The 10985-nt window shown below is 31.4% G+C and overlaps 1 protein-coding gene across 8 annotated transcripts in view; it reads left to right on the forward strand.

The window, feature by feature from the left end:
- LOC148628825 (F-BAR domain only protein 2-like) overlaps window positions 1-10199 on the forward strand; it is a 34061-nt gene extending 23862 nt beyond the window's left edge. For all 8 annotated transcript variants that reach the window (XM_088595264.1, XM_088595284.1, XM_088595268.1 and 5 more), the window contains 6 exons: window positions 572-786; window positions 1564-1719; window positions 2929-3061; window positions 3779-3981; window positions 4690-4919; window positions 6701-10199. In XM_088595264.1, the coding sequence (XP_088451390.1) occupies window positions 572-786; window positions 1564-1719; window positions 2929-3061; window positions 3779-3981; window positions 4690-4919; window positions 6701-6732 (969 nt within the window). In that variant the 3' untranslated portion in view covers window positions 6733-10199. The remainder of the gene's footprint in view (window positions 1-571; window positions 787-1563; window positions 1720-2928; window positions 3062-3778; window positions 3982-4689; window positions 4920-6700) is intronic.
- The last annotated feature ends 786 nt before the right edge of the window (window positions 10200-10985 follow it).

Raw genomic sequence — 10985 nt, forward strand, 5'->3', positions numbered from 1 at the left:
TTTTTTATCTCATTTAATTTTGGTCATCTTGTTGGAGTTTACACACTGTGAAAATGCTTTAATTTGTGGATACCTATTTTCGTGGATTAAGGAAGAAACACAAGTGTGTGGATTCTTGAATTCATGGTTTTGAGGTTTTCAGTATACACATCAATGGAAATATCGTGGTGGTTTGGCCACTGATGAAAGTCACGAAAATTGGTACCCCACGAACAATTGTTCTTTCACAGTAATCCCATCTCTACTTAATGGAAAACGCTGCATCTCCGAGAAAACACAGTGCAAAGTCCTCTGCAGCACCTGAGGTTTAGAACCAACTCTTACAAAGCTTTAAGTTTTGGCTTTGTTACGGTCTTAACTACTTTAATATAAGACCACTTGAGAAGTTGAAAAGTTATTGACAGTAATTGTTTGATTTTTGTCAGAGAACTTTTTGTGTTTTACATTGCTTCTGAATTGCTTTAAACATAATAAATAGGAAGTCACTTTTAGTAAACTTTGTTGAATGTTGGCCACTGCTTATGATTGTATGATGAACTAAGTATTACTCACATTGAATGTTTTATTGTAGATACCAGCTAGGGTGCCACCTGGTGGAAGAACCAGTCCAGCTTTTATGTCACGTTCTGAGAGCAGTAGTAGCGTAACATTTAATACAACATCTATGCCAGTAGGATCTTCCCGGGGACCAAGTCCCCTGACAATAGGAATGTCTGATACAGTGCCATTAGCCATAGCTTTCACTGAAACGATCAATTCACTCTTTAAAGGAACAGATGCTACTAAGTATGATGTTAATTACTCCTACTTTTTAATTTAATATTATCATACAGATTTAGGAATAATAACTTAAAAGAAAAATTACTGTACAGTTGATAAGCTAAAAGGGATTAAGACTAGTATATGGTCATTTGTTAGACCTTCTCATGTGAGAAAAAAACATTTGGTGTGAATCAAGTCTTCAGACATACAACTCAGAAATAATAGGAACTTACTAGGTGTATTCAGCCAACTAAGTTTTAAGGTTCGGCCTGTCTGTTTTTGTTTTTTTTTTTTTTTTTGCTCAAGTCCACCTATATCACTTACTGGATTCTCATGAATTACATGCAGTAATAAATTGCTATATTAGGATGTGCATGCCAATTTTTGAATTTTGGTTTCAACATTTAAAAAAATATATATATATAGGTATGGACTTGCGTCTCAAATGGTTGTCTGATATATTATTTGCAACCCCTCCTTTTGATATATGCTGCATTTTTATGAAAATTTTTGCTATGGTGGATGACAAGTTTGTACAAAATGTACATGTAAAAGGTATGGCTATGAACTGTGGCATCACTCATGCTGCAGCAAGGTGGCATCAGGACCTCTAAGGACAGTTCTAGTGTGTTCAGTGTATCATATATATACTGCTTGGGGCCACCTGCAGCCTGCCATATGGTGTGAAGATTTCTTCTATCATTCATTGAAGACCCATGCCTGAGCTGACATTTTTCATTCTGGTGGGATTGTTGTCTCTTTGACATATGCACCGTATCAGTTCTTGTTATATTATTGCAGGTGTATGGTAAAGATAACAGGTAATGTGATGATGTCATTTCCTGCTGGTGTGGTACGGGTCTTCACAGAAAATCCTTCACCTGCATTACTAAGTTTTAGAATCAAAAATGCTTCACGGTTAGAACAAGTACTACTCAACCAACAACTCATTGCACAGTAAGTGTAGATTTTCATTATCGTTTCTTTCGGAGCAAATGGTATATAGTATTTTGTTTGTCTGTCACCAGTTCTAATCCACAACTCCTCACAAACCACTAAATGGAATTTGATGAAGCTGTAACACTTTTATATTACATGATGCCATTATGCACCTATTTTGTTTTTCCATCTGAATGACTATTGGAGTTTCCAATGTAGGGTTTCAAGGGAAGAGACTAGGGGGTATCATTTAGACTGATGGTACTTTTACTCATAGTAATAAATTTTTGTGGTTTTTGCTGTGTTTGGAAAAATGACTCATTCGAATCATGTTCAAATACTGCTTTGAAAAACAGTACCTCATGAACGATAAATCTCAAAGATGGCTTTAAAGATGGAAGGTACAGGAATTTTGTAGATTTAAAATCAAAAGTCCACACGATGTAAACCGAAGGTATTCATTAGAGATTCAATATATTCTATTGGAGGATAAGGGCCTATGTTATAACATTTTGAGGAGTCCTTGGTCTGAAATGGAGGGTTCCAAACCTCTGACATACACTTACTTTAATCCTTGAATACTTCTACTGTGTTTGTAGACCATAACAGTGTACTGTCTTGACATAAAATCAAGTTTATAACCACAGAAAAATGCAAGGCTATGCCAAGAATTTTTCTGGTTCAAGCCCAATTCGTTCAGGTGCATTGTTAATTACATATGAAAATTGAAACAAAACATAATTAAAAACCAAACTTTTCAAGCCAGAAAATTATTTCATATTTGTTACAAGTGGCATCATGGTAATTTCTAGCTTTGTGATGTTTTGATGTCACAAAAACAAAAAAGTTATATCAATATATCATTTGTAAATAAATGGACAATGTATTATGACTTATCAAATATATCTATTGAAGAAAATCAATGTAATACTTAGATTTATGTTTCTTTTCATATGCTGACAATTTAGGCTTTCTTTCTAGATAACTTTAAGAAATACTGAAACCTATGCATTAGGTTTTAAATCAAAATTATGTGCAATCACTGAAAACAATAACTGAATATACCTTACACATACATTTATTCATTAAACAGTTGCTGTAGTCCTAATAACTTTCTCCTCCCAAAAAAGGGATACTATAAAAAATGAAAAATCTTATGAACTTAATTTTATTCAGTGTCATAACTGTCTACAATTCATTGTTTTTTTTGGGGTTTTTTTTTTTCAGAGATACAGAACAGAGTTCCTCAGAGAGTCTTTCATATCACTTTGACATGGCTGCTTTATGTAATCACCTAAGAACGCAAGGAGAAGAGAATAAAACAGCCTCGTACTTCAACATTGATATTCTGAAATACCAGGTAAGTTTATGATGTGACACATTATATTAAGTATCAGTCTTTATAATAATCAGACAGGGGGTGATTCATGCATGTCAAAAACCCACCTAATTCGCTTTTATTTCTTATTTAGAATTAGTTACACACCCCATAGCCAGTCATAGATTTTCATTTGGATGTTGCACTCTGAGAGATAAAATTTATATAGATTTTACCTAAAATTAGCACTTTGCAAGAGTTATTGTTCTTGATTTTGTTTGATTTGGTTAATTTTAGTGGAAGATGAATGTATGATTTTCTCAAAAGTTCACATCTAAATATGGAAAAGACAACTATTACATAAACTTATAGCATATGCAGATTGAAAAAGCATTGTTTATTTGGTGGGTTTTTCTTCACCATGAATCATTTTGATATGGACAGTATCTGAAGTTTATATGGACTGGTACTTAAATTTACACTACAGTTAATGTGTCTATTCAATAGAAGTTTATCAATGAGGAAGAGTTATTCATTGTCATGATATATAAACCATTACGAAGTTGTACTGTGACAAATTATTTTAATTTTAACATTCCTACATACTACACTGGGTAACTATCAAATAGAACAAAACCAAGCAAAAATCAATGGATTTATATCTTCCTAAATGTCTTGTGATGAAAACATTTTATTCATCTCTCTTTTGATACGGAAATAAATGCATGTATATTAACTTGCATGTAATTGTACTTTCAGGCCAAGGCCCTACCTGGAGTAGAGAGTTGTCCTTTACCTTTGGTTGTGTACTGGAAGTGTGAACAAACACATACAGATGTTAGATTAGATTATAAGTTTAACCCCACTGCCATGTCAGGGTCATCAACACTAAAGAATATCTCTCTGATCATTCCTGTATCAGGGGATGTAGCCAGTATGAAAAGTACCCCAGAAGGAGTGTGGTTAGTTTTATTCATCATGGCATATCTTAAAAAAAAGTACTTTATCTAATGTCATTAATAATTGTAGATAAATTCATATTTTTCAAATTTATCATCTGTTACGAATTAAGATGTGAATGGGTATCTGTTAATCAATAACACCCGTGTGTACTCCCTAGAACGTCTTTCAATTAATTTTACAGAAACTTCTTGCATGTACATACCTAGTCAATGAAGACCCTTTTAAATTTGAATGTCGAAAATTGAAAGGTCAAATTCAAAATTTACATCATCAGGTTTGGCATTTCCCTAGTATAACTAGCCTTTACCTTTCAACAATGATGAAAACAGTTCTAGTAGTCACTGGACATGATCTGTTGGTTTCATTCAGGGTACATACTTCATGTAATCTGTAACTCTTCAAGTGTTAAATTAATATTAACTTTGCTCATTGCTTATATACATACATGTATAAAAGATCTCCACATTTTACTGTTGAGAAATTTGACAATTTTTTATGAATTTTTTATCTGATAAATAAACTAAGCTGGTTTTTAGCAGTATAAGCTATCATTGTTACAGTCTTCGTGTATGTGATATAATGCCTTGGGTTTTTTTTTCAATCTATAAATGTTTTTGAGAAAAGGGAACCAATTTGTCGCTTGAATGATGAATGTAAGATGTAGAATTTCTTGATATTATCCTTATATCCTTGCTTTATATTATTAGGAATGCAGAAACCCAAAGAGCGATGTGGAAATTAAATGATATATCTGAAGTGAGTGAAGAAGCTGGACAGGGATGTGTTAGAGCCAAATTTCAAATGAATTCAGGTCCTAGTAAACCTGCAACATCAGCACTTCAGTTTATATGTGAAGGAGCCTCATTATCAGGCATAGATTTTGAATTAATAGGTTCTGGGTACAGGATATCTCTGGCAAAGAAGAGATTTGGTGCAGGTTAGTCCATAATACATGTATATAAATCTATTCCCTTGTTTTGTGAAGGTAGATCATATTTATTACACCGAGTATTCTTTTCTGTTATCTTGCAAAATCATACAGACATATATATTTTCTATAGACTGATAGTGTTTGTTTATTTCAAGTGATTTTTTTTTACATAAAAATTAGGATGGTAGGATTAAAAACATTATTGTTGAAAAACCTTTTTCAAAATACTGTATTTTCCAGACTATAAGTCAATATTTTTTTTTCAGCAAAGTGTCAGCTTCAACTTATCATCCACTTTGACTTATATAAGGATTTTTGAAGAAAAAATTTTCATCTACAATGCATTTAATTAGATTTGTTTAGTTCACTTCTGATTGCTTTAATTCAAAATTTTGGTAAACTGCAATCAACGAAAGCAGTCACTCAAACTGTCAAACCCGTGATAAAATTCAAATATGATTGATCATTGCCGCTATCCTTTATGAATGAATACGATGATGTGAATAAAAACTTTGAAACTTTGACATTGTTAAAATATATAAACAAACTCAAGAAGATATGTTAACAAAACTCTTTTAACTAGAAAGACATTTTTGAGTGTTCTGGGGTAAACGGTCCTTTAATATGCAAATATATACCCATTTATGGTATGTCATAACACATTCCCACATGGCTCAAATTATAATCAGTTAAGATGTTATCTAAATGGCTAATTGCAACCAAATTTGCAGGTAACAATTATTTTTTATTGTATTTTGTAATACTAGGTAACATTGTTTATTAATTACTGCTCGTAATTATGTCCAATTCATCAAACAAATTTCCCACTTATTTCATTCCTGTGGATTTTGGTCAAAATTAGGCAATTCTACTTATACCCCACATTGACTTATAGTCTGGAAAATACAGTAATATTTGGGATTTTTTTTTTCAAATAGGAGATAATTTGCGGGAAAAGTATAGGGAATTTTCGTTTTTCTTTATATTTCAAGGGAAAGTGTTCAGTGACCCCTAATTTTCGTTTTGCAATATGAAAGAATGTCAGTTAAGTGTTGTTTATATAAATTAACTACCACTTTTTTTGGAATTTGCAAAATATTGAAAAATCCTTACAGAGTCCATATAAAATACAGTAAAATACTGGCTGTATTGAGGCTTAATTATTTCAAAATCAAGTTCGGTTACCTATGTGTTTTGATATTTAAATTTTAATGTATGTTCATTCAAGGTCATCTTTAAGAAAAACTAGGCAAATTTATGTATTAGAAATATCAGGTACGATCTACCTTAAGGAGGTAGACCTAGGGTAAGGGACACAACTCTTACAAATCATTGGAACCTTTGTATTCAGCATTTTACATCAATCTCGTGTAAGTATCAAAGTAACTTGGACTGATTTCTTCTGGTTCAAATAAAAGCTTGACAGGCTTTTGAGAAATTGAATATGATACAAACATACCCCTGATTTCAAAAGTTCTGTCCCTTACCTTAAGTTACCGCCTTAGATGCTTTTCACTATTGTCTATGAACAATGATATCAACTGAAAAAACATATTGTTTATGTTCAAAAACTTGAACAGCAAGAAGATAATTTTGCTAAAAGCTTTTGATTAAAATAGTGCTAGAAAATTTGTCATAATTTCATGCTAAATTATAGATGGATGAAAAATACTGGTAGTGCAGTTTGATATGAAAACTGTTGTTAAGATGTTTATGAATGTAGAGTGTCTAAATATTAGAGGAATCCTGAAAAGATCAACACTTAGATTAAGCTTTTTATTTTACAGGTAAATACTTAGCTGACCCTGATGATTCTTAGCATAGAATGTTTGACAGATCTCAGAATCCTGTGGAATCCTGGTTCGACATTCAGAATGTTTAACAGATATCAGGATCCTGATACAACATTCCATTCAGGTGGCATTACAAAAGTGAACCATTATTCCTGAACCATTTCATACTTTGTTTTCCTGAAGTTCCAGCTTTGTTAAACAGTGTGATGATTATATGACAAAATTTGTCACATGTAACAAGTGAAATGTGATATACGTTAAAAAATAAATGTTTGTAATGGATCAGAAAAAATTTTTATAATATTTTTATTTGTTATTCATTTATTGTATGTTTGTTTGGAAGATGGAGGAAATTGATGGGGAATATTTTACCAATCGAAATAAAGAGATAATAATTCTTACTGACTGTTATATATTGTAAAGCCTGTCTCAACCAAAACCCAATGAGAGTGAATAATTTGTTTGGTTTAGGCAGTTTTTTGGTTAAGACAGATTCTAAACTTATTAAAATTGATATGAATGGACTTGAGAAGATGTCCGATTTATTTTGGGTGTGGTATAGACAGATTTCACTCTATATGGCTCATGGGGGAATACTATAGTGTAATCATTGACCTGTGACAATAAGGTGTATAAAATGTTGTTAAAATTCACTTTAAGTAGTGCTTTATTAGTTAAAACATGTTTTAATTGCATTAAAACAAAATGGATCGGACAAATGTAAATCGAACTTCTGTCCTTCTCTCCTGGTGATAATAATTGTTATAAAACTAGTGCTTTTCTATGTGACTATGATCTGCAAACAACTTAAATGCTCTATTTTTTCCAGATTTCTACTCAATTTTTTGTCTTGATGCTTTTTATAACTGACAGCAACTTTAGCTGAAGTTCAAACTTTAGATGACTTCTAATAATATACTCTGTTTGTCTTGGTAGTAAAAAATACTTTAAATCTCAAAACATGTACAATTACTGTACTGGTTCTTAAGATTTTCAAAAACATTTGTAAAGGTGATTTGATTCCTTTTTACCTATAGGAAATTTGATCTATATTGCTCCACTCAATGTTTAAAAAGATGATTCTAGAAATTACTCTGTATAATTTTGATTGATATTGTAGCAGATTTCTATTTCATGTTGCCACTTAATTTTTGCTCATTTAGGTTTTGAATAGTATTTTTCATAACAACTTCTGAAAAAAAATCAGTTAACAGTTCAATCATCATCATATATGTTTGATATTGCCTGTTGTAGACAAAGTTATTAATAAAGGCCTCATGGGAGGGAAGGGGGACTGGTTCTGGGTAATTTTTGCCAAAATTTTGCATAAAATTCACAAAATTTTCTGTTAAAATGAGTAATATCCCGAGACCCCCCACCAGAATCTGCAGCGTCACCATATAACTTGCTATCTCTGAACTTCAGATTTATTATATCAGTGAGGTACTTAAATAGTATTAATTGTTATGTTGATTGTTATGATTTTTTAATGCATTTTTAACTCTGCGTAGATTTCTTCAAATTAATGACGTCTGTATGAGATGAAATTTTTATTTGTGTATTATAAATTTGTTTATATACTCAGTGCAATATTGTTATCATCTCTGTATTATTTATTTATACATTATCTCATCTACTTATTCATTTATACACAGCCAAATGTGCCACATATGATAATCATATGGTGCTTGATTCGTATGATAATCGTATGGTAATCATATGACAATCATATGATATTTAACATGTGGTAGTCATATGCAAGGATCTCGAAATTTTGACAGCCCGTGCTGGACATTTTATCAAACTTCAGCAGACGTTTTTGTCAGTCTTTTACTTCAATTAATTTGTATATGCAATGGGGTTGCACATGTACCAGCAATTCAATTATGCAATCCATTCATCAGTTACAGGTAAAACACAGTCACAGCTGGCAGCACATCAGCTAAAATGACACACACTTGTCAATTAATTTCCAATAAACAATTAGGAGACTGGTAGACAGGATGTTTATACACTAATAAAACCACGCAGACTGTAATTTATAAGGGTTGAAATTTTTTTTATGTCCGATATTGGAAAATTGTCGTCGGTCATTTGCAAAATTTGTTGTTCAGTGACCGGCATTTTTGACCATTTCCAGACCCATGGTCATATGATTATCATATGGTTCTCATGTGTAAATTTTGGCCTGAAAACATAACAATCATATGTTTGGAAAAAACTTATGATTATCATTTGATAATCATGTGATTGTCATATGTAAACCAAAACATGATTATCATATGGTGCTCGATTTATATGATAATCATATGATGTAAACCATATGATTCTCATGTGTGGCACATTTGCCTGTGTACCTGGAGTTTATCACATGTTGGGATTACCCATACCTATTTCTTCATACATCTAATATTTGGAATTATTTCACTATTTTTCGGTTTTGTAAAGCTTTGATAAATGAATAAGGCATTCTTTCTTACTGGTTAATTTGTTGCTTAGTTTTCTTCCAGTGATAAATAATTTCATAATAAAGGCCACTAATTTTGTATAAAATATAATTCAGCAGATTAGCAAATTTGAATAAGTTGTTCAGAATAACTAAGTGGTCTTTTTTTTTCTATTCACTTTTATTTCTGTTTTATTACACCTGGATATTTTTTCTCATTTTTCAGATAATCACAGCTAATGCGATGCTTCCATTTCTGTACATAAAAATAGTTGTAAACTTACAGCAAGTAAAATAGTAAATTTCAGGGGATAGAGTTGTTTTTTTCCTTGATTGAATGACCATTACCATTGATGAAATGTCTAAGGTAGTTAACTGGGCTATCGACAAGAAGTTTTAAACTTTCTTTTGTGCTGTAAGTTCTTATAGAAAGTTGAAATGTCCCTGTCAGTTGTCCAGTTAACTACCTGAAATTTTCATCAGGTAATGGTCATTTAATCACTATCCCCAGAATTTAAATGTTTTACTTGGTGTTAAAGTAATTCTTGATAAGTAATTTTCAAGATTGTACATGTGTGCATTATCCCCAAGGGATTCTTTGAAAGCAAATGCAGTTTTCTGGTTTTTATTTTTTACCTCAACTAATTCCATTTGATACTTCCACATCAGCACTTATTCTCTAAATTACATTACACGTTCTTATCAATTGTGAAAAAAAGTTCAATGAACAGTTGCTCAAAATAACTGGGCCAATGAAATGTTGAATAGATTATCTGATAAATATCACAAGAGTGTAACTGGAGGTGATTAATAAGCAAAACCTGTCTGATGTAATGGTTGAATTAAAATTATCTCACTCACTTTGAATATGAAACAAATAAATTGTCATTAAAATTAATGATAACATTGACATTGAAACACTTGTTAAATTTCACCTATTTTCTCATATGCACCATTTAGTGTCTGATGTCACAGAATTAAATTGTATTTAAAGTAATACAATGATTATAAATTTAAATAAAACACAAATAAAAAATATTATCACAGTGTCTTTTGTTGTTCATTTCTTTGTAATGGGTGATATAATACCATACTTAAATGTATTTTATATTTTTTTTATTTAGTGTGTGTTTTTAATGTGTGGTTGAACAAAAAAGGAGTTTAAGTCTGATAAATGCTATGTCATTTAATTTTTCCTGCATTACTAATGGCGAAAGCATCTCTGGTAGCTGCCTAGCTCTGACATCTATCCATTTGTTTGTCACGCTTAGGGATAGATTTTTTAGTCAGTGACTCAAGAAGTATTGAATCATTGTTATTTCATACTTTTATGTGTGTATTATGTTTATATTACAGAAAATTTGACCAAACTTTTCCTACATACTTGAATCTGTAACTTGAAAAAATAGTGAACTATCATTTTTCAAACTTTACACAGTTTTTTTGTATATATTGAAGATATACACTTCCTATTATAGAAAAGGTCGACTTTTTGAAATGACTGCAAAAAAATTGTTACAATGCTGTCTTTCCATATTTAGTTGTTGTCATAGACACTTGGTTTTCATTTGATAACTTGAATGTTAGCTGATATGCCACAAATCTTAACATGGTTCTTAACCACAAAAAATGTATGTACTGATAATGGGGATTATTGTCCGAATCATTTTGGAATAAGGGACTAAAAACAATACTTTCAGAAATTTTAACCCTATATCTCAAGTAGTAGTATATGGATCTCTATGATATTGTATCACAATGTTATGTATATCAGAGAGGTCGGACTGGATTGATTCAGGGGTGATGGCCCCAGTTGTTTAAGAATGGGCTGAA

The sequence above is a fragment of the Perna viridis genome, chromosome 1, assembly GCF_037379345.1.
Source record: "Perna viridis isolate PV_CMFRI_1.1 ecotype Kerala chromosome 1, ASM3737934v1, whole genome shotgun sequence".
In the NCBI taxonomy this organism is placed as follows: domain Eukaryota; kingdom Metazoa; phylum Mollusca; class Bivalvia; order Mytilida; family Mytilidae; genus Perna; species Perna viridis.